This window comes from Podarcis melisellensis (genome assembly GCF_964234715.1).
Source record: "Podarcis melisellensis genome assembly, chromosome: 8".
Lineage (NCBI taxonomy): Eukaryota > Metazoa > Chordata > Lepidosauria > Squamata > Lacertidae > Podarcis > Podarcis melisellensis.
Genome location: NC_138540.1, coordinates 35,070,094 through 35,093,761, shown reverse-complemented (window position 1 = coordinate 35,093,761; position 23,668 = coordinate 35,070,094). Strand labels below are relative to the sequence as shown.

Below are 23,668 nucleotides of genomic sequence, written 5' to 3'. Positions count from 1 at the left end.
GCTAGTTGTCACCTACAGATATTTAAAATGTATAGATTTCTGCTACAGTGGATTCAGGTTTTGTTGCTGTTGAAAGGAAACCACCGTATACAAAAAGGAGGGGAAAGGGGATTTCGGTCTGGATAAGTATTCCAGCATTCTCATGTTTACATTTGTGGCATTACTTAATACATTATGTACATTATGTTCAAGTAGACCAGTGAAGATGGCGGGGAAGAAGTGGGGCCCTGGTGGATCAAACCAAAAGTCCATCTAGCCCAGTGTATTTTGTTTCCTACAGTGGCCAATCAGATGCCTTCAGGAAGTCTAGAAGCAGATCGTGGAGGCAATATTCCTCTTTTTCTGCTGCTGCCAAGCAACCCGCATTTACTACTACAGGTTGGATCTGCAATGTTGCTGCGTGAAGAGCTTCTGCTTAAGGTTTCAACCAGCTGAGCACATCCAGCAACAGTGCCCTCCTGGGAAAATAGGAAGCTGCCTGATAGTGAGTCAGACCACTGATCCATCTAGCTCAGCATTGCCTACACGGCCCAGGAAAGGTTCTCCAGGGTTTCATAGAGGGAGCCTTTCCCAGCCTTACCAGAAGATGCCGGGATTGAACTAGAGACTTTTTGCATGCAAGGCAGATGCTCTGCCTCTGAGTTACAGCCCTTCTCTATAACATGCAACGGGGAACATAGGAAACTGCCTTACACTGAATAAAACCCATTGGAAGTCCAAAGGTTCTCTACCCCTGCTTTGAGCAGATATGGGGTCTCCCACCTGCCCTACTAGCTTGGAACATTTTATGTGGAGTTGCCAGAGACTGAGCCTAGGGCATAGGAGCCAATTCCTAAGGGCCGAGGGGGCTTCGCCTTCCCCCAATAAAATACTGCATTGCCATTCAAATGGTCGGCATGCACCATGTCATGTGATCGATTATGCAGGAGAGCCCCCCCCCAATATTTTATTCAAGTTGGCACTGCTGCCTTGAGTCCTCTGCATGCAGACTACGTGCACTACCCCTGAGACATAGGCCTTTTCATCACAAGGCACTTCGGGGTATGCGCCAAGGCACTCAGTATGATAGTCACCAAAATTCTGGGGCAATGTGGTATGATTAATATTAATTAAATTTCTATACCACCCTTCACCCCAAGATCATAGAGTGGTTTACAATATAAAAATACACGACATACTAACAAACAAACAAAAATAACCTGCTCCCCACAGTTTAAAAGGACATAAATTGCTCAATTAGCCAAAGGCCTGGGAGAAGAGGAATGCTTTTGCCAGGTGCCTAAAGATATGTAACGAAGGCACACAGGTGAGCAAGGATGAATGGGCTTAAAGGGGGGTGGGATGCAGAAAGTTCATGAAAAGTGAACTGTACACTAGGGTCAATTTATAAAAGTATTTATGAGTTGCCTATCAGCTCAAAAAGAGCCTCCAAGGCGACTTATGATTTAAAGACTTTAACCTAAAAACTTTAAAATAATCTGTTCTTATCCAGACAAAAGAGCAAGCAAGCAAGCAAAAACCCACCCTGAAATCTTATCTATTTCCCACAGAATTGATTTGGTAAGATTTGTATATTGCTTTACACTTAAAAAAGAATTCTCAAAGAAATTTACAATGCACTTAATTCAAGAAAACTGCTCATAAGGCACCAGTGGCGTAGCGTGGGGGGTGCAGGGGGGGCCGGCCGCACCGGGCGCAACATCTGGGGGCGCGCTCGCACTCGCAGCTCTCTGCCCCTCCTGGCTCACTCACTCTCTCTCACGGGTTAGGGGGCGCAAATTACTTGCCTTGCCCCGGGTGCTGACAACCCACGCTACGCCACTGTAAGGCACTTAGAAGTTTTATTACAATCAAATGGCATAAAATTAAGTACTGTATATAAATTTGAAGTAAATATATGAAAGCATGAATGCACCATATAAATCCCCACACCCCCTTTTGGAAACCCTAGAGCTTAACTCCTATCCCCAAATCAAGCTCCCTCTCAGTTGCAGTCTGATATGATCATAACCTAGCATTCAGAAAATAAGATCTTAATATACCATTAAAGAACCTCCTTGAAGTATGGCAACCCTACAAATTAAAGCTCTTATCAATATGGACAGGCACATATCCATGCAAGACAACTGATTAGATATAATTTTATATGTTATATAAATATAATTTTAGCCGTCTATTTTATATATAATTGAGTCTCACCTTAGAACAGGGAAGCGGGGAAGAACAAGGCTCAACCGGCGACTGCGCCGCTGTAGTAGCGCCCTGGAGCCGCCAGGGGTCACCATTCATCTTCTCAGGCACCTTACTAGTGCCGCTCTCTGCCCCAGTCTCTTCCTTGTCCTTTTTCTTCCTCCTCTCCCCCCTCCCCTTCGATTCGGGCCCATGAGATAGAGTATTAGAAGGGCGCACAACTTCGGCTTCCGAGTTCTGTTACCATTTTTTCCCCTTTGGCTTTATCTGAACTGTTATATGTCACGTTGTCAAAGCACAACTGGTCTCTGTGGCTACTTTGAGCAGACCCACTGAAATTAATGAACTAAGTCATGCCCCTTAACTTCAGCGGATCTACTGTGAGTAGGGCGAGAGCTGGCTACTGCTACCGTTGCGCGGGGGAGCTGGGGTGGCGGATAAAAGGAAGAGCGAGGCAGGGACACGCGGCTTTTTAAACGGAGCTCCGCCCAAAGCCTCGCTTCCTATCTCTTCCTCCGCAGGGGTCGGGATGCGGGGAGAAGAGAGACGGCTGCCAAAGCGAGCGCGGAAGCTGCTCACCCGGACAAGGCGTTAGGCCGCTCTCCCATTTATTTCTATATCTGTGCTCCCCTCTCCCTCCGCTTTGTGCTCGGCCTTCCTTCCTCTCACGAGAATAAACGAAGCGCGGCGGGAGGAGGGCGAGACTTGGCGGAAAGAGGGAAGGAGCGTCTCTGCGGCGGCGGCGTCTGCGTTCGGGCCATGGGCAAGAAGCACAAGAAGCACAGGGGGGAGAAGTACCCGTATGAAGGTGCCGCCCCTCCTTCCTCCCGGGGCTGCTAAATAGGTTGATAATGAGGGGGCGGTGGGTTGTGTGGTGCTGTTGTGTGGTGTGTATATATATGGTCCTCCACCGTCCACTTCGAAGCCATAGATCGGGGCGGGAGTCGTTCTGTGAGGGAACCGGATTCTGAGGGGGATTTTTAGGGGGAAGGGGCTTCCTCCTGTGGGTTGGTGTGGGATATCTATATCTATTTTATTGCATTTGTATCCCCCCTTCCCATGAGCTCAAGGTGGCGTATACATGGTTCTCTCGCCTTCCTCATTAAAGCCACACAACAACCCTGTGAGGTAGGTCAGGTAGAAGAAAGGTATGTGCTGTGGAGACTCTCATGGGCAACTGAGGGTCCCCCGCACCCTGTACCTGTTCCTGCAAGTATTAATTAATCAAACAGTTAATTAATTGAATTAATTTTGCCCCAATATATGCCCACTCCCACCGTTTCAATCTGTGGGTCTGGCGCCACTGCCGGTGCCACATAATGTCCCACTTGTAGGAAATCATTATTTTCAAGTGTGGGTGGTGCCCTGCCCATTGGAACTCCCTGCCTGTTGACATCAAGCGGCGCACCTTTCTTTGTAAACAGCTTTGAGGATTGGCTTGTTTTTGCAATCAAGGGGTGCATAATTTTTATAAAAGGAAGAAACATTCGGCCTACCTGGATATGTAGAATGTTGACCATGTATTTTGATCTGGTTTTGAGCTTATGACACAGTACATAATATGATATTTATGCAATATTAAAATTGAAGTGATTCTATAAATACAGTTATAAAACTTTAGAATTACATAATAAAATACAGATTCTCATAACAGTGACAGCATAAAAAGGGAGGAGCAACCAGCAGGATATCTAAAATACAAAGACAGTGAAAAAGTGCAATACCTTCTCTCAAAGATAGCTGTTATTCCTGGCCACCCATAGAAAATGACAGACTGTCCTAGCTCATCTGTCAGTTGAACTGGGAACTGCACTTACAATTAACTATGGATATATATATATATTTTAAGCCAGCTCCAGAAACCTTTTGAAGTTGTCTTGTTTTAAACTAGCTATAGTTAAGGGGCCATTTAACTTGAAGGATCACCTTGCCCCATATGTGCTTACTTGACTGCTTCAATCTGCAGAGCTTGCACTTCTACAAGTGCCATATAATAATTGTTCTCCATCTGTTAGGAGTTTGTCTTTCAGCACAACAGCATCTATGCTTTGAAATGTATTGCCTATTAACATTAAGCAGGCACCCTTGCTACCCTCCTTGATGCCTACTAAAAATGTTGTTGCAACAAGCCTACCCAAATGTATAATTTAGTATTTGATTTTAAATTTTGCTGATTGTATCAAAAATAATTTTAAAAATATTACTGCAGATTGTCATTACAGACACAGTGACAAGCCGTGGTTCAGATAAAGAAAAAAAGTTTTAATTCCCTTTGGCCACATGGGATGAAGAGAGAGACTGATTGTGACTTGTTCCTTCTCACATGCATCATGCTGGACCATAGTTTAGTGTGATATGTGAACACAGCCAATGCATGAAATGATCTCAGTTCATTCCCAAATTTGCTGGGAATGCCATTATGTCACTGTAAGAATAGGCAGAACCATGAACTAGGCTACAACCTACCAGTACTTCTTCTTTCCTATGAAATTTCCCTAATTTTAAAGACAATTTCTATCTTCACTTTCTAGGAAAAAATCTTGGCATGGAGGGAAATGTTGATCACTCCAAAATGTTTTTCTTGGCTAGGGTGGCAGTTCTGTGGTGTGGGAATATTAATATTTTATCCTTTTTTTAAGTTGCTGAGATAATGACCTTGGTTGCATGTAAAACATCAGGGCTAACCATGGTTTAATACAAACAAGCAAATACCCTGTTTCACAGAGAAAGGATTGCAGCCATTTTGCTCCTTCTCTGGTCCACCTGCTGCTGTAAGGTCAGCGGTGGTTTGATTTTGTGTGTCTGAACTGTGTTCAAGATTTATTTCACCTCAGAGAAAACCACGAGTTGTGGCTGAAGTTTTTCCTGTGGCTTAATATCTGTGGTATGCCTGGGGCACACAACCACAAGCCTGGGTTCTGGCATAACACAAAGTCATATCATGACTTAGCTCACAGCAGTGCAGCAGCACAGGACCAGAGGAGCTGCAAAGGAACCTCAGCAATCTCTCAAGGAACTCGCACAATTGCTCATTCATACAAAGCCATGGTTTAGCTTGTTGCTATATGTGAACTAGACCACCACAGAGCCTAGGGCTTGCCGATCAGAAGGTTGGCGGTTCGAATGCCTGCGACAGGGTGAGCTCCCATTGCTCGGTCCCTGCTCCTGCCAACCTAGCAGTTCGAAAGCATGCCAGTGCAAGTAGATAAATAGGTACTGCTCCGACGGGAAGGTAAATGACGTTTCCATGCGCTGCTCTGGTTCACCAGAAGCGGCTTAGTCATGCTGGCCACATGACCTGGAAGCTGTCTGTGGACAAACGCCGGCTCCCTTGACCTATAGAGCGAGATGAGCGCGCAACCCGAGAGTCGTCCACAACTGGACCCAACGGTTAAGAGTACCTTTATCTTTTTATATGTGAACTGGACCATTGTTTTGTGAAGTGATTTGAGCACTTGAAATACTTTGTATCAGGGATGAGGAACCTACAGCCTTCCAAATTTTTCTAGATTAAATCTCCCATCATCTAGAGCTGATGGGCGCTTGGAGTCCGAATAACATTGGGGGGCCCAAAGGCTCTCATCCATGTTCTGTATGAATGCTGAACAAAAGCTTCAAGACTTAGCACTACAGTATCTTCTTAAATGCTATGTTATATCCTTTCTGTCTCTGACTACTTTGTTCATTGTAGCATTGCAAAAACCAAGTACAAAGCTGCTCCGTGGCATTCAGATATTAATGGAGCTAAGGTCTACATGAAGCTCAGTGGTTTCATGTAAATTGGCTGGCTATACAAAGAAAGATACATTTTTTCTAGTTACTAACTGACACCATTAAAATAACCCTTAGGTCAATATTTTGGGTTCTATATATATCTTAGCTATATATTCTTGGCTACATATTCATCAGTTTAATTGTTAAAAACTTTTGTAACCTGAAGTTGGCTAGCCTATTAGGGTATGTAGTGCAAGTTTATTTGTAATACTTAAACCATGTCTATTTCCTGTGCTTTTCCTAGAATATGTAGAAAAGCCCTTAAAGCTGGTTTTAAAGGTGGGAGGAAATGAAGTCACGGAACTTTCCACTCAGAGCTCAGTACATGATTCAGCCCTATACGAAGACAAAAATGACCATGAAAAACACAAAGACAAGAAAAGGAAGAAGAGGAAAAAAGCAGAAAAGCAAGTTCCTGGAGAAGAAAAGGAAAAAAGAAAGAGAAAAGGAAAGGTAGCTTTCAGAGCAGTTGTTTTGTTTTTTAACTTGAATCTTTTCCTTGTGATAGATTGTCTTTGGCAGGCTTCTCCAACCTGGTGTCCTCCAAATGTTTGGGCTGGAGCTGATGCGAGTTGTAGTCCAAAACCTATGGTGGGCACCAGGTTGGTGAAGGTTGGTCTTCAGGATAGTCCTCCTCAATCCTTTGGAAAGACTTGGGATGCGGCATAAAGGGCTGAGTTGGGACTGTGGAATTAAAACAATGGGTAAAGGCACCTTGCACAAGCAGAATTGCATGTGCAGCTTTCCACTTGTGCAAATGTAGCCCATACCTCAAAGATAAATCACCTCCTTTGCATGCAGAAGGCCCCCTGTTCAGTATTCAATTTTAAAAGGACCAGGTAATGGGAAAGACTGTATGCCCAAGACCCTGGAGAACCACTGCTGGTCAAGCTAGACAATACTGGGCTAGATGGGCAACAGGGTGATGTGGTATAAGGCAGCTTCCTATGGAACACATCCTTTAAATGTTAATAAGCTTGTCCTGACTTAGTGTGTCTTCCAGTAGGTGGAGACAGCACATAAAGAACATATTTGTAATGTTCGTTGTGTACCTTTAGTATACTTACAATGAATTTCCTCACTGAGTAAACAAATTGTAATCAGATTTCCAGCCACTGGTATGGATACTTCTTCTCAACAGTTTTGCTTATATTTTATGTCCACAGGATGATAAAAAGAAGCGAGATAGGGACCGGGGTGAAAGTGAAGGAGAAAGAGAACTGAAATGTCAGACTCCTCTAAGGCTAGACTTGCCACCTGAAAAACCATTGGCAAGCAGTTTGGCAAAACAAGAAGGTAAGAAAAAGCTGTTTTGTTGTTTCTTTTTACGCTGTTAGGTAAGTTGATTTGTTCTGCCTTGCTTCTCAATTTATGACGTTGGCCACCTTAAGTGCTTTGTTGTTGAAGAGAAAAGCTGCAATATGAATCCTGAAAGTTTTTAAAAAATTAAGATCAGTCTCAAAATAAATCTGAAATAGCAGCAACACTGTAGCTATTAGTTCTCTCCATTACTAACATGTAATTGGTCAAAATCTGCAAAACTGAAGTTTGCTTTCAAATTGTGGGAGGTTTCTTAATAGGCTGAAATGCTTCATGCACCACTGTTTCTAAAATTAAAATAAATGTATGTTTGAAACTATGAGATGTAAAACTTGAAACAGTCAGGAATGCCCCACAAACATGGTCCAAAGAGTTATGGCAAGTGCATCCCATGGCTGGATGGGACACTTCTGTGGCCTTATTCTCTTGATGACAGGGTGATAGTGAGGCACACACCTGTCTTTGGCCATTGAGCCTCCCTGCTGAGCAGGTATGGCCAGAGTTAAAAAGACTGGCTCACTTTCCACCTCAGCTAGCTAAGCTGAAGAAGGGAGAAAGGCAGAAGTTCCAAAGGTGATTGAAGCAGCAGCTCTGAAACAACCCCCTTGCTATGGCATAGGCAGAACTAGAATTGGGGAGCGCACCACCACCTATGGAAAAGGTCTAATTTCTTTGTAGTGTGCATAGTCCTTCCTGTCAGAGCAATTGAGAGAGCTAACCAGCTTATGGAACCTCATGCACAGAAAAAGTGTTGTTAACAGGAGAAAGCAACTCTTGATGTGTTTATTACCTTGCACAGCAGTACTTCATTTGAAAATATAGCATTTTCTATTTAGCATTTCTTAGGTGTTGTGTGTGTGCACGCATGCACTCTAGGTAATATTTTTTTTTTATCTTTTTCTCCTAGAAGTAGAACAGACGCCACTTCAAGAAGCATTGAACCAACTTGTGAGGCAACTGCAAAGGTAAGTTCTTGTCAAGACTCTGAGCATTTCTGATACTGCTAGGAGAAATTGCTAAAGATTAGAAAATGCTGTCTAACCAATGTGTTAATTTTTCTGAGCTGGATCTTTCTTTCTTTCTTTCTACATGCATTTGTGTTGCTATTGCTGTCAACAACTGTAAAATCTGCCAAGCTAATGCATGTTGAACCCAAGTTCTTTTAGTGTTGATAATGCATAGTTCCTGCATCATCTTCCTTTAATAATGGTTTTCACTTTTAATCGTTAAATCTTTATTGAAGTGGTTGTAGAAAGTTACTGATAAATGGGTTGTGTTTCAAAAATTGCTTACTCTGGAGTAGTCATGGAATATCCTCTAGCTTTTTTAGGATCTTGGTTTGTGGTCTAAGTTTTTCTTTCTTCAGAGGGCATTAGGTTCTCCTAATAGGAGAAATCTGTCTGAAGTATACTGTTGCTTAACCCATCTGAACTTAGGGAATTGTTCATGTAACTTGACTACAGATTATATGAAGCATTGCTCCATGAGGGCAAAAACATTTTTTTAAACAGGAGTTTATCAGGGAAAGGGTGGAAGTAAGCAGTAGTTACTCGAGGAAGGTCAAATTAATTTTGACGATTCCAGGCCTATTCTTGCTTGTGGATTTAGCCAAAAGCTAGTGGCAGTCTTCTCAGTCAGTGCAGTTGTTATATGTATGATTCGTGACTGGCTTGGACAACTCATCTTTTGTAGCTTTTAGGTATTTTGCATACCCATGTGAACCAGAATGAGGATTTGATGATTTCTCTCTTAGTTTTAACTTACACTTGGTGAGGCTTGGACTATTGATGTTTGAAGGCTTTGCTCTATGTATTAACACTGCTTGGGGTTTTGGGAATGCTGCCAGTCTTAAACAGGACCCTTCAATTGAAGGTGAGAGTAAGATTTTGCAAGCATTCAACGGCCTTGTAAAATAGAATTGCTTTCCCTGCCATTGATATTATAATCCATTTTGGTGTTCTAAGGAGAGACAGAATGTGGCACCTGTGGTTTGGTTTAGAAATGTCAAACATGCTTTAAAAATAAAATCCCATCAATTGTAAAAAAATAAAATAAAATAAAAAGGGAGGGTGAGACTGCTTCCAGGCAGCACCTCTACAACTTTAAAGAAATGCAAGATTGTATTATTAGGGCAAAAGCTCTCTTGTTTCAGTTCAGTTCTGTGGTTTCTTTCAAGTTGGAGTCTTCTCTCCTATTTAATACTAAGCTCTGTCTGTTCTTTGTTATAGAAATGAAACATAAAGGGCTCTTCTTTTCATTTCTTAACAGAAAGGATCCAAATGCTTTCTTTTCATTTCCTGTGACTGACTTTATTGCTCCTGGCTACTCCATGATCATTAAACGCCCAATGGATTTTAGTACCATGAAAGAGAAGATCAAGAACAATGGTTACCAGTCCATAGAAGAACTAAAGGTGCTTTTAATTTATATTTTAACTGCAGAGGGGGGATTAGACGTTGACACTTGCTGGTACTAGCAATTGCATTGTGCAGGTTTTTTCAATATTTTATTCATTTTGGGGCTGCACTTTCATAGTTTATGAACACATAGAATAAAAAATTGGCGCATCTGGCTTTCAGAGTTGTTCATTTGCTTTCTTTAGAGAAAGTCTTTGTGAATGTTTTCAAGAGACATTTTTCATGTTCCAGGGTGTTGGAAATTTTGTGTGTGTGTGTGAAGGAGAAAAGACTGACCAGCAGAAGTACTTGATCTTTTAAAACAAGGATGTGAAATGAACCTGGTCATTAGTGCATCAGAGTAATAAATACTTATAGCCATAATTAAGTGACTCTTCACCATTGTACTAATAAGGTTGAGGTTTTTCTGTGTTTAAGAGAACTACTTAAATCACAGAAGCATGTAAATATGTTTGTGTTGTTGTTTTCTTGAGAAATGTAGGAAAGAAGCTTTAGCACACAGGACAGTAGTAAGAATCCCTTGCATTCTTCCAGAATGTAATACAATTGCATTACTGAAAGAAATATTGTGTATATTGACTCTCACCCCCCCCAAAAAAAAGTTTTAAAAAATGCAACTTGCCTCTTTCCTGCCTTATATAGCACTATATTTTAAAATGCCTGCCCCAACCTTTTATCCTTTTATTTGCACATTTTAAAGAAAAACACGTGTGATTCCCTTATTACTGTTGTCATCCTGACAAAAAGAGCCCTCTGATCTCTTGGGAGTACTGTCTGCATTGAGCATTGCCTTTATCAGCACATTAATATGAAAAGTGTAAAGTCAGATGTCTGTCATAAGCATCTTTGGTCTCAGATCAAATCTGTCATCTTTAACACACATCAACTGCTGGCCTAGTGTTTTGCAAACTAATATCTAAGTAAAAGGATAACAAATCCCAACCAGAGACTCAGCCTGTCACTCTTAAGAGCTTCGAGGTGGCAGAGAATGCAGGCCTGGTGCCTTTTCTGCCAGCTAGTGCAATGATTTCTTAGCCTGTCCTTTTCTTCTATCTGCAGTAGTACTGTAGTTAGAGGTGGGTCAGGAGAGAGACTATTACAACAGTGGAGTAAGATAGAACCATGGAGTAGCAATGCTTCCTATCTGCATGTGTGCACACAGCAGTGCTGTCTACGCATGTGTGTACACACAAGCGTTGTTGCTAGGTTGGAACTTGGAAAGCCTACTAATAAACTGTATAGACTAACTTGCACCTGTATTATGATGCATTATTCCTTTATCCTCCATATTATGAGGATACTTTTTTTAGCCAGGCAGAACAAACAGTGCTTATGTTCTCAATTACTAGCACCTGCCATCTTGTCCACAGTACAAATTTCCATACATAAAGGGGCAGATATATTTTCTAGGAAACATTCCTGTAAGTTCCTACTTATGTGTCTTACTTCTTCTGTTGATACAGGAGAACTTCAAACTGATGTGTACTAACGCCATGGTCTATAACAAACCAGAGACCATTTATTACAAGGCTGCTAAAAAACTCTTGCATTCAGGAATGAAAATACTCAGCCAGGTAACTGAATTAAGGAAATAATTCAAGAGGTATTGGAGTTTTGTTGGCTTGTGTACGGTTTCATCATATTTCCATTTGTGTTTAATAGAGAAGAGGTCATTCTTTTCTAGCTAAAGGCTGTCATTGGGTTAATTCAGTAAGTAGTTCTTTCTTCTTTATCTCTCCAATAATAGTTATAACTTAAAATTAGATTGTTTGTAATTTATATGTATTGGAACCCTACCTACTTGCTTGATCTTTTTTCCAAGAATCACTACGGCTGCAATCTTAAACACATGTATTAGGGACTAAGTCTTTTGAACTCAGTGGGACTTACTTCCCTACACCCCATTTTTTCTCCTCACCTCTTACCTACCCAGTAGGCAGATGGGGGAAGAAAGGAGCACACTCAACAGGAATCTGAACTGATAGCTTGTGGTAGGCTTTTCTCCCGATCTGCTTCCACACAGTGCTGCTATTCTAGAAAAAGAGATGCCAGAACTCACCATGAACACCCCCTTCATTCTTTTATAATGGCAATGGTGCCCACCTGAGAGGTGCTGGAACTGAGTTCCTGTGAGTTCTTCCTGGGGGAAAAGCACTGCTAGTACAACTGCTTTTACAATATTTTATTAGCGCAGAACGTGGACCTTCAGTTTGAGGAAAAAGACTGCAGACTCTGCAAGGGTTCTATGACAGCTTTGCAGCCCTCTTTCCCCCTTTGAAGACCCCTTGTAACTGAAAGAAAAGCACTTAATGATTAGGCAGTTTTAAAATGGGGGACTCACATACAGTATGAAGTTTTAAACCTGCATGGTTTGTTTCCCTAGGAAAGAATCCAGAGCTTGAAACAAAGCATTGACTTCATGGCAGACCTTCAGAAGAGCAGGAAGCATAAAGATAAAACAGGTCTCCAGTCAGGTGAAGATGATGATGGCTTTGGGAAAGATGCAGACTCCATGGACATAGATCTCAGAGCCTTTAAAACACCTAGCAAAGAACTCAAGAAGTAATTACTCTGCAAAGGGCTTACATATTTCTTTCATTTCAGCAAAATTAGGAGCAGGCAGCCCCAGGCTGCATTGAAAGCAACTATCTCCAGTAGCTCTGAATAGGGATTAAACAAATACATGGAAGAAGACTGGTCTGTCAGTAGCACTTAGGCATGATGGTTACATGGAACACCTCTGTACAGAGGCATCTATAGGGATCTCCCATTTTTGGGTAGCCTTAGCCAAAGATCATAGTCACCAGTCCTATTCCACCACCACCCGCATTTTTTTTCTGAAGGAAAAGGTGCACAGAATCTTCTGGCAGTGGCACTCACCCACTTGCTTTTCCAGCTTCAGAGCAGGGAAAAGGCCAGTTGGTAGGAGTTGCTAGATTGACCATGTTTGGGTGCCTTTACCACACAACTGCCAATCAATCCTCAGCCAATCCTGGAGCTGGAGAGGCAGCAAGTGTTTGCTAGAACTGCCAGTGGGCAACATTTATAGTAGAAATTACAATAGTAAACACAATAGCGAGATGCAATTTAATATAATGAAAACTATCCTATTACAGAATTGACTTGTTTCTTCTTCTTTTTTGGTACTTATTTGCACTCCGGTAAAACCTCAGGTTCAGATTACGTTGTCCTGTTGTATAAGACAAATTTCAGAAACATTGGGTTGTATCCAGCTAAGTTTTACTCAAAACAAAGCCATTGAAATTAATGGACCTATATTAGTCATGTCCTGTAAGTTCAGTGGGACTATTTAGAAAACAAACAACATTGGATACAGTCCCTTCTGCTTGAAATCATACTTTCAGACTCAATAATGATGACATGCACAACGAAGGAAGCAAGTTACTGGCAAATGAACTCCACCTTCACTGCCAAATGTGCCACTTTATTTTAAACTGATAAAGAACTTCTTGGAATTTACTGCACACATTCTAAAACAAAGTTTTAGACTTGGTGGTATTAAACCCTTTTTTTTTGCTATCATATACTATGACGGGGTACGGTAATGTATATAGTTTTGGGGTTTTTTGTCTCTTTTTAATGTATGTTTGTTTTCTAGGAAAGAGAAAGAGCTACTTGAAGAAAAAATAAGGAATAGTAATTTAGAGAGGGAACAGGAACTGATTGAACATATCATCAGAGAATCAGGAGGAAAGTTAACAAAAAGACCTGCTAATGCTCAGGTAAACGGAGAAAAGGATATGGATGATGCTCATTATCTAGAACACCATAACATAAGTTAAATACGTTTCAGTCCCTTTCATTTGATGTTTCAATGATTGATGTGATTACAAATCTAAAGTCTCATAATATCCAATCATTGAAGCAATAAACAAAACAGCCTGCTAAATTATGTTTGACTCTGTCATCCTAGCTTTGTAGGCTGTGCACAAAAGACACATTTTAATGGCTTGATCTTTATTTCAGTGTGAGTTTGAAAGAAGAAAACCTGATGGCACAACCACCCTGGGACTTCTTAATCCAGCAGAAAATAACACAGGGGGTAATGCTTGCACTGAGTAATTTTAACAACCTTTCCCCTTGGTGGTGTGTATTACTGATGGATTTCTACATTTAGTAGAGGTGCAGAGGAAGTCTCTTGAGGCTGTCCCACATTCCTCCCGTGCTAGCTTTCCTTAGAATTCCCACTGAGCATCTGGCTGCTTCTGGTCCCTGCTTAAATGGTCCCTGTTTGAACAGTTAGCCCAGAGACAGTCAGAATGGGATGAACCTCATGAGAATGCTGTTTGATTTAGGGAATAATGACCTAACATCTTGCAATATTCCATGGCACTTTTAAACGAATGCCTTCCAGAACCATGATTCCTTATCTAGCAAAGATGGGGGACCTGTGCCTGCCCAGATGTTGTTTTAGTTCCCATCCAGTATGTCCAGAGCTCAGGGATGAATGGAATTGTAGTCTTGAGCCATCTGGAGGGTCTCAGGTTTCCCATCCTTGCAATATAGCTTAATAATTTCTATGTATAAGGTCCCAAATTCAGTTCCCTGCCTTCACCTGCTCAATTAAGTAAATAAAAATAGATTAGCATGGACATTTCTGTTTTAGGGTCGTTATTACAACTACCTTTTTCTTAGTGCATTTTTATGACATATAGTTGAATCCAGGACAAAGGTGTTTTCAAGGGACTATTTTTCAGTGTTTATGCTCAAAGGCTTTAGAAAAACCTAGTAAATACTCAGAAGGGAGATGTTGTGTGCATGTGGCTAACTTAAGTCCTATAACTTTCTTTTTGTTCGTCTCTTGAGTGGTAGAAATCGGACATGGCTCTGCAAAGTTGGGTGTCACAGCTGGAAGACTGCAGTCAGGCGTAAATACGTTACAAGGGTTCAAAGAAGACAAAAGAAACAAAGTTACTCCTGGTAAGTTTGACTTCTAATTTATGCTTAGTGGTGCCCTTGAATGCAACAAGGCTGGCAGAAATTACTCCGGTCAGCTATGAACCACTGACTGAGTGCCCTGTAGCCCTTGCCACTTTTAACTATGTCTAGGCATACTTATATGTTATCTGGAAGGGTGGAGCAGACAGATAACCTCTTTGAGTAGCCACAGGTGGAAACAGCCAGCACTCTCCTCAACAGGCTGCAGCTGCCTCTACCCAGGCACACCCTTCTTCTTTCCTAGAGGAAATGAGCACTGGGAATTAAAGCTGAAATAAAGTATGAAAGTTAGAGGTTTGCTTAACTGTGCACTATTGTAAACAGCCTTTTGAGAATTTTTCTAAAAGGTGGCCCAATTACTATAGGTGACACATAATACCCGTTCCACATTTGTAAGAACTCTTATATTTAGTGTGACTGCACCTGCACTTTGGAACTCCCTGCCTCTTGAAATCAAGCAGGCGCCTTTACTATGCTCTCTTTTTGCGCCTGCTTAAAACGTTATTGTTCAGACAAGCCTACCTAGATGCTTCGAAAGTTGAGGTAAATTTAATCTGTTTTAGCGTTTTAGCTTTTGGATGTTTTTAAGTATGGCTGTGGTTTTCTTAATTTTATTTTATCTTTTTGCAAACTGCTTCAAGGTTTCTTTTAAAATCAGGCAGTGTATAAATTTTATGAAATGAATAAATAATATTACATACCAACATGTTTGCAAGTATAGTCACATATAGTACAACCTAGTCCTAAAATAGCAGGCCCTCGTTTAAGCTACAGATTGTTTCAATTCTATGGGGCAACTAAGAACAGGTTTATGCTTTTAACAATTATTAGTTTTTGTTGTTGTAATTTGGTCTGTAGAGGATACCAGCCTGCCTAAGAGATTCGAAGCAGAATTTATGGCGTTGGCAGCCTGAGCAATTTTAGCAGTTTCGTTCCTGTACTGCAGTGATCTACCCCCTTTTGGAGGGTTCAGGTCAAAGTTGTTCAGCTTTTTTTAGGGAAGAGGAAAGCCCCATTTTTAGGGGTTCAGGTCAAAGTTGTTGAGCTGTTTAAACAGCGTGAACGGCGTAATTGTGCAACATGATTTGTGTAAGAGACAACCAATCTGAACTTAGCTTCTAGGTGGTTTTTCCTCTCATAAATATTGAAGGCTATATATCAGATCTCTTTATATCACCTAGTGCCTTCTGCAGTTGTTTGTGGTTGATGTACTAAAAACCCCATATAAAAAGGAGATTTTGCATAAGTAGAGGAGAATCTATTGTATGATTTGGGCTATAAAAAACAAAAGAGATTAGAGCTAAATATTTTGCTCATTTACTACTTGGCAAGAGTTGTCGGTCCAGTCAGCAGAAAACCGAATTGTTGCTAGCTTGCCGAAACAGAAGTTTTGTTGAACGATCACATCATATGCTTTGGCAGCTGCTAGAAAAGCTCAAAAGCTTTTAACAGTATATGCACTAGACTGTTTGATCCCTGAAAATATATGGGATTTGTATCCATCATCAGAACAATTAAAAGCTTTTCACATTATTAGTTTAGTCCTTAAAACTCAGCTAATCTGATCAGCTAACATAGATCAAAGCTGAATCTGGGTGATACCCAGTTGCGGTATCCCACTTGTCCAAATGCAGCTCTCTCTCCTCCCCTTTGCAACTCCCTGCAAATCAGGGATTTGCAGGATGTTGGGGGACCCTCTGGAGCAAGATGGGGAGCTTCATGGGGGGAAGAAGAAGGGGAAGTCCCCTCACATCTGCTGATGCAATGTTGGATCTCACTCTGTATCCACAGTCTTTTCTCTTTGCTGATGTATTCATTCTTGAGACAAAACACAAACTGAATCCCAGAAATTCACACCACTTGATTCATTCAAGAGTTGAAACATATGACTTGAGGCTTTTAAGATATCTACACTGTGTGGCATAATAATATTTTCAGACTCTTATTTCAATATTGGGGCACTGCATATAGCCACATATGTACCCGTTAAACCAATTTGGATTTGCAAAAGCAGGTTTCTTTGGGCATGCATGCTGGCTGAATCTGGGTTGACAAGCAATTAATAGAAATGCCAATTTTAATAAACCAGTGGTTATGGAATGTAGCTCTGGTGTGGTATGAATTCAGCAACCTAGTTGTGCAAGGTAAAAGTGGATAGGTTCAGACACAAGACTTGCACAACCTAGTTGGAGGGGATTGGTCAGAATTATGGCAATACTAGGCATATTCTTTACCCATGTCAGGATACTGTTGGACTACAGATCCCATCATCTCTGAACATGTTGACTGGGGCTGGTAGGAGTTGTAGTATCTGGAGGACACCTCATTGGCTACCCCTGAATTATGCATTCTGTGCTCTTAGTTTGTTGTGTTTGTTAGGGCTTTGCTTCTCCCTAACAAGCCAGGTTTAATAAGCAAACAGCAAACTCTAGCTTAAGGCTGGCTAGTGAGCCTGGGTTGCTAGGGAGAATCAAAGCATAGTCTCGGATTCAGATGCCGTGTGAAACTATCCCCTTCCTGGTTTGATTAGCAACTTGTGTAAAGGTGGGAATGAAGCAGCAATTCTGCCAGCCTCCAGCTCTTGCACAGTATAGTTTATTAAGTCAAAATCCTTGTGAACATGACCTTTGAATGAATAAAACCACCTCTGAAAAAGCATTTCATTCATTCTGAAAGAAATATTTAGTTCTTTCAGTGTTTCCCCAGCATTTACAATTTTCTGTTGGAAGAAATGGTGACTGGCAGTGGGGAGAGGAGGCACCCCCAGCCCAAGTATTAACATCTCTGGTTGCCTGGCACTAGGACAGGTGTAATTGAAGCAACAGTAATTTCTTGGCACTCGTGGAACTGGGTTCTCAGAGCCCAAAGAGGCTTTCTTTACTCTGGCCAGACCAGGTGCAATAGATTTAAAGTGCTGTTAGCTTTAAATCGAGAAGCTGTACCTCTTCTTCCAACAAACAGTAAACACCTGTGAAGAGCAAATCTGTTGTTAAAAGGGACATTCAGCCTAACACATGTGAGAATATTAATTCCGGATCTTATTTTTCATTAGTGATGTACTTGAACTATGGGCCCTTTAGCTCTTATGCTCCAGCTTATGACTCCACATTTGCAAATATCAGCAAGGATGATTCTGATTTAATCTATTCCACCTATGGGGAAGATTCTAATCAAGGGAATTTTAAGTAAGTAGGCTTATTTTTGTCTTTATCCTGATGACTTTGAATTAAAAACCTCTTTTAGGAATGTTCACATATTGGCAGGTGGGGGGGAGTGCTTCTTTTCCTTCTCCTGGCATTGGCACTAGCAAGAGAATGGAACTTGACTGCAGCTTTTGTATTCTTTATTTTTGACTAGTTGATGTGCGGGTTTTCCTGGAATAACACTAACTCAAAAGGGAAGCTAATGAGTTCTTAGTATTTCGATTTTTACATCCCATCCATTACAACCTTTGTCCTAATACAAATAAAAATCTAAATTGTATGATTCTGAGAGATGCTTTTTCTACGCACATAAGTTTCCCTTGGGGGTCTCAGTTGGATGGATCTCTTCTTGTGTCTCAGCTTTCCTGACTGGTTCATAGATTCATAGAGTTGGAAGGGACCCTGAGGATCATCTAGTCCAACCCCATGCAATGCAGGAATATGCAGCTGTCCCATACAGGAATCAAACCTGCAAGCATGGCATCATCACTGTCATTCTCTAACCAACTGAGTTCCCCAGGTTTTTTGTGAGAGATGGAGGAATGAGCACTGGGGTTGGGCACCTGCTGGAGTGGTATTTGGCATGTTAGGTGTAACCACGTCATAGGAACCAACTCCTAAGGACCAAAGGGGCTTTGCTCCCCCCTCAATGAAATATTTGAGGCGGCTGGGTTCCCCCAAAGTTGATGGGCATTGCCATTCAACTTGTGTGTCTGCACAACAACATGTGATCAATTATGTGGGGCTGCACTTACCTGGCTCTCCCTCAATATTTTATTCAAGTTGGCACCCCTGAACCCCATATTTGTAGAAAGCTTGCTCAGTGTTAAGTTATCCTGGTTGCACCTTGGCTTTTCCAAGACAAATTCAAGTTGGCATACATTAGGTTATAATGTGCCTCCCTCCTGCACCCACCAAATGAAGCGCAGGTTACACAGACTGATTAGAATACCACCTTTTGCACTGAACATACATAGCTCCAGTTTTTACAATTTCTAGGAAATGTCAGTGATAACTAGCACTGCAAATTTACACGAGTTAAGAGCCTGTGGATAATAATGCATGTCTGCATCCCAGTACAGATGTGAATTTAAAAACATATCCAAGAAAGGGAAAATCTATAAACTTAAGAGAAATCACCAGTTAACATCCCTAGTGGTTCTGATATTATAAAACTTTTTTAAAAAGAGACAACAAAACAAAACCTCAAAGGTAAGTAGTGATTTTATTTTTATTTGTAAGATTGTTTCTTGTAAACTAATTGGCAATGCAATTTTGTTGCTTTTATCTTCAGCATAAATGAGTTCCTGGCTAAATCTCAAGACTACCCATATGTAATGGCAGACAGTTTGTTGGATGTTTTGACCCAAGGAAGGCATTCTCTCTCACTCAGAGAACTTGAAAAGGTGAGACTGCTTGTGTGTATCAGGGAGAAGCAATATGTAGTGTCCTCCACACTACAACTCTCATTATCCTTAACTGTTCACCCTACAAGCTGAGGCTGATGGGAGTTGCCCTCCCAATGTTGTTGAACTACACTTTGGCTACTCCCAAAGTGTAAATGGTAGAGTGGAAATCATGGCATTAAGGAGTCCATAGACATGGGGACAATTGCCCTGGACTGCAAAAAGAATCTACATGACAGATATTACTTATGAGACCAGGTACTAGTTCTCCTTGAGAAAGCATGTTGGAGGAAAGGCATACCTTTAGAAATATTTCAAACTATGTTTTTATATAAGAGCATTTAATTCACCTGGATCCCACTGTGAAGTTTTCATTGAGAAATTCATTCCCTGTAATGGGGTTAATTAGCAGAAAACTAGCTTGATAAGATGTGTGTGTGTTATAAGCTAAGCCTGCAATCATGTGCACAGGCTGCTTAAAACCCATCAGCTTTAGGTCAGATTCTTACGTCCCTTCAGTGACATGGGACCCACAGCAGTGTTACTCCTTCCTGTATCACTGTGGTAATATTAAAAGCCTGGGATTACAGGAGAAGCCCTCACTGTCCACCTCAAGCAAATATAACAACATCTGGAAGGCACCCACCATGGAGTGTTTTAAATTAGAGGCAACCAGTTGAAGGGGTTGAGCAGCTTGAAAACTTTATCCTTCTTTTCCAGTCGCAGCCAGCAGAAGCAGTTGAATGTCTGTGTGAAAAGTCTGCTACAAGCAAGGATGTGGAGGTGATACTCTTCTGAATTTGATTGAGCCTCTAGGCAGTGAAAGGTTCTCATACAAGCCAGTTAGAATAGTTTGTTTCAAGTACCAAATTTTATGTACTTCTACATAAAACCGGAACAGCTGAGTTGCTCTTTACTGTGCAGCATTGGAGATAAACTTCCAACTCTGTGTTGTGACCTTTCATTCATAGCATTAAAAAGTTATGTAAAGTTCACCTTATTGTTGTGCCATGGTCAGATTTTAATTGCAGTCATCTGTATTCTCCAGCCACAGCTTGTACAATATAAAGAAACCTGTTTTAACTCCTTATTACTTTGAAAGCTAAGCCCTCACAACTTCATGCTGTTGTGCAAGATAGTTGCTGCTGCCTGTTCAACATAACTGTTTGATGAAGGAGGTGTTCAGGTATAAATGTATTACTAAGGTATTCTCATCTGACTCATTGGCAAATGGATGAGATTCTGCAGAATGGTTTAATTGCCTCTCTTTTGTTGTAAATGTTGAAGATGGAACATAGTCCCAGATATTATACTTGACCAGCTGATATTGCAGTAGTTCTAACTCTGTGCTTGAGGGAATAGAGTACCAATTATAGTGGTTTAAACCATCCCATTTAGTATATAGCAGGGATGGGGAATATGTGGCCCTCCAGCTGTTGGGCCACAACAGCCCCAGCCAGCATGCCCAATGGACATCTGGAGTGCCACACATTCCCCATTCCTGATGCCTATTTTTGATCTGAAGAAAAGGCTGAGAGTCACCAGAAATGCACTGTTTGGTTCGAATATTTTATATAAATTTGGGTTTTGCTTGATTTTTAAGAACCTGCATTTGTTTGCCATCTACAGATTCTGGAAACAGCTCTACCCAGTAGGTTTGACTCCTCTCTTAGTAAGGAGAGGCTGACAGCACTGAGAGCAGTAACCAATTTTGGAATGCCTGTGGAGGAGTTTGACTCAGAAGGTGAGTGGCATGAGCTGTGCAGTTGTTCCTGTGCAAGGCCTCTTGGCACATGCCAGCCCAGCTGACATCTGCCCAAAACTTCACTTTCAATTGAACAGAAGCAGAGGTCTTCCAGAAAAAACTTGACGAAACCACAAAATTGCTTCGGGAGCTTCAAGACGCTCAGAATGAACGACTAAGTACGAAGCCACCTCCGAACATGATCTGCCTTTTGGGCCCATCTTACAAAGAGATGCACTTGGGTGAGTGTGGTGCTCCTGGCACATGAAACCTTTAAATTTTAGGCATGTCCTGGTTCTTTAGTCTAACCTCTGCCCTGCTAGTAACTTCTTTAAAATGGATGCTGGTTGTCTTTGCAACCACATTTATCAAATGGAGCAGCATTGCCACAACAATATAGGGACATCACCTTCCTGGATGTCATAGAAGAGTGGAAGATGTGTGGTTGCTGGCGGGGATTGAAATGCTAGTTACTGCAAGCTGAAGGGGATTCCTTTGTGCCTGGCTGGCTGCTGCAGGCAGCCTGGAAAGCTAGATGAATGTAATCTTCCCCTTCCCCCACTATCTGAAGTCATGATGGACAGGGCAGGGCCAGCAAAGACTGCAGCTAGTGCACAGAGCAGGTTAGATACAGTAGCCACAACATAAGTAGAATACATCTTGTATTGCGTTCTTAGAAATGCAGCAATGGGAAACAAGGTAGTGCATTTCACTTCCTTATTGTTATACTGTCTGGAGGGCTGCATGGGTTACTGTGCATGAGGTGATTGTGCCTGCTTTGCTGTGCTAGAGCACTGGCCCCCTAACCACAATTCCTGGGGGCTTAGTGATATGTCAAAACCAGGGATTGTGGTTTGTATGGAGTGAAGCAAATTAGGACCTTCTCAGTAGAACGCTCTCCCATCTGATGCCAACCCTGTTCAGGGAAACTTTTAATGGTTGATGTTTTATTGTGTTTTTAATATTTTGTTGGGAGCCACCCAGAGTGGCTGGGGCAACCTAGTCATATGAGTGGCATATAAAAAATTATGATGATGACCTTTGACTAGGATATAGTACTAAGCCAGTGACCATGGTTTGTTCCCATGCACCAGTAGAGAAAATGGCCCAGATAGGTGAGTGATTCATCGTAAATCATTAACTCTGCCCCGCTTTACATGTCATGGAAAACCAATGTGTGCAAACTAGTTTTATATGACAAAACCCTGCATTTTTAGGCTGTTGGGGGGCAATTAACAGACTTTAGATAAACCTTATAAAGTCATATCAATGTTTTACTGTTAACTTTTCCAGCGGAGAGAGTGACAAGTAATCTAAAAGAGCTTGCACAACAAGTGGCTCCGGGAGATATTGTGAGCACATATGGCATCCGTAAAGCGATGGGGATTTCAGTTCCTTTACCAGATGCCATGGACAGCTTTGTTGACTTAACAGATGGTGAGTAACCACAGTGCATTTCAGCAGGTCCCCATAGATCGGTTGTCCTGGATGTGGTTCATGAGTTGCTCACCACATGGAGTAACTACAGTAACCATATTCTGTAAACTAGCACTTAAGAGGTACTTAACCCACAGAAGAAATAAACAGTGAGAAAGCCTGACTTCTGTGTTGACCCTATCACGTTGGACTAGTTAGTGCTGGAAGATGTGCCTAAATCTGACTTTGGCACATTTTTGGCTTGACATTTCCCCTTCCCTGCAGTGAGCTGCTTGTTAATTCTGAAGCATATTCACACCGTTGTCTGTCTAAATAAAGAGAAGCTAATATACCTCCACCTGTTTCCTTAGCCAAAACAAGCCAAGTAATAGGCTGTTAATGCTTTTTTTCCCTCCAGAAGCAGAGGAACCTCCAAAAGCTCCTGTTCTCATTGGAAATGGATGTGAACCAGTTGGTGGTACATGATGCTTCATATTTAAATGGTTTTAAGTCTTTCCTTTTTTAAAGATTTGTCCCAGTGCATGCATGGGCACTTTGTATACTTGTGTTATATTTGAATTCTTAATAAAAACTTTAAAACCAAACCAGTTCTATTTTCCTGACAGATCTAAGAGATGCTTCTTGAATGCAGTGCAGAATGAAGCAAGTTGCAGAGTTTTACATTCACACAAATATTTTTACGTTAGATGCTGCCTCTATTCTGCAGGCATTACTTGAGTCATACAGGACCGAGGTGACAATGGGCTAGAAAGCCTTAAATTTGACATTTAAAATGGTGCATTTATTATTACAGGAAGTCACATGACGAAGCAAAAGGAAAGCTTATCATGGCCACTGGAAATGGCTGCTGTGGGCAACAATGTTCAATTTAAATTGAGTCGCCCTAGACAAGTTTTCACATCAGATATAACGGTGCCTTATTGAGTTTACTCACATTCAGCAGAATCCATCTAGAGATGTACACAGGGCAGCAGCCTTAGACTTGAACAGCTGACTGCTTTCCCTTGAACATACTCCAAAAGCAAACTGGCAACATAAGAAAAGAAACTAGCAAAGAGGCCTGCTTTGGGGTTTGTTTTTTCCCCCTCAGGCAGCACAGTGTCTTTCCTTTGACGATAGTCAAATGGAGGGCAAGAGGTGCTTCATGTAACGTTGCTCTTTCATTATAACAGCCTGGGGAAAGTGATCACGCAAAGCAAGAATGAAATATTTACTTTT

The 23,668-nt window shown here is 41.4% G+C and overlaps 2 protein-coding genes across 12 annotated transcripts in view; one reads left to right on the top strand and one right to left on the bottom strand.

Annotated features, from left to right (window-relative positions):
- Window positions 1-2,680, bottom strand: part of LOC309377150 (uncharacterized protein) — a 94,640-nt gene extending 91,960 nt beyond the window's left edge. For 3 of the 9 annotated variants that reach the window (XM_081924149.1, XM_081924148.1, XM_081924150.1), the window contains exon 1: window positions 2,200-2,680. In XM_081924149.1, coding sequence (XP_081780275.1) covers window positions 2,200-2,285 — 86 coding nt within the window. In that variant the 5' untranslated portion in view covers window positions 2,286-2,680. The remainder of the gene's footprint in view (window positions 1-2,199) is intronic. The other 6 variants (XR_014171433.1, XR_014171434.1, XR_014171435.1 and 3 more) reach the window with 6 other exon arrangements.
- Window positions 2,681-2,832: 152 nt separating this feature from the next.
- On the top strand, window positions 2,833-23,034 carry BRD7 (bromodomain containing 7). 3 transcript variants are annotated; one of them, XM_081924052.1, is made up of 17 exons: window positions 2,833-2,998; window positions 6,209-6,417; window positions 7,131-7,260; window positions 8,192-8,249; window positions 9,553-9,697; window positions 11,165-11,275; window positions 12,085-12,263; window positions 13,321-13,444; window positions 13,689-13,764; window positions 14,535-14,642; window positions 17,713-17,845; window positions 19,158-19,269; window positions 19,990-20,052; window positions 20,899-21,013; window positions 21,112-21,255; window positions 22,307-22,450; window positions 22,848-23,034. In XM_081924052.1, the coding sequence occupies exons 1-17, from the start codon at window positions 2,950-2,952 to the stop codon at window positions 22,913-22,915; spliced, it is 1,968 nt and encodes a 655-aa protein (XP_081780178.1). In that variant the 5' UTR covers window positions 2,833-2,949; the 3' UTR covers window positions 22,916-23,034. The 3 variants fall into 3 exon arrangements, with proteins under 3 accessions (XP_081780178.1, XP_081780177.1, XP_081780176.1); XM_081924051.1 differs by having other exon boundaries at window positions 14,529-14,642; window positions 22,851-23,034; XM_081924050.1 differs by having other exon boundaries at window positions 14,529-14,642.
- The last annotated feature ends 634 nt before the right edge of the window (window positions 23,035-23,668 follow it).

Bases quoted from the DNA above. Each gene is read 5' to 3' on its own strand.
- BRD7 (XM_081924050.1), top strand. From the start codon at position 2,950: ATGGGCAAGAAGCACAAGAAGCACAGGGGGGAGAAGTACCCGTATGAA. The intron at 11,276-12,084 runs GTAACTGAATTA...TTGTTTCCCTAG, and splicing joins GAATGAAAATACTCAGCCAG to GAAAGAATCCAGAGCTTGAA. The intron at 21,256-22,306 runs GTGAGTGTGGTG...TAACTTTTCCAG, and splicing joins TTACAAAGAGATGCACTTGG to CGGAGAGAGTGACAAGTAAT.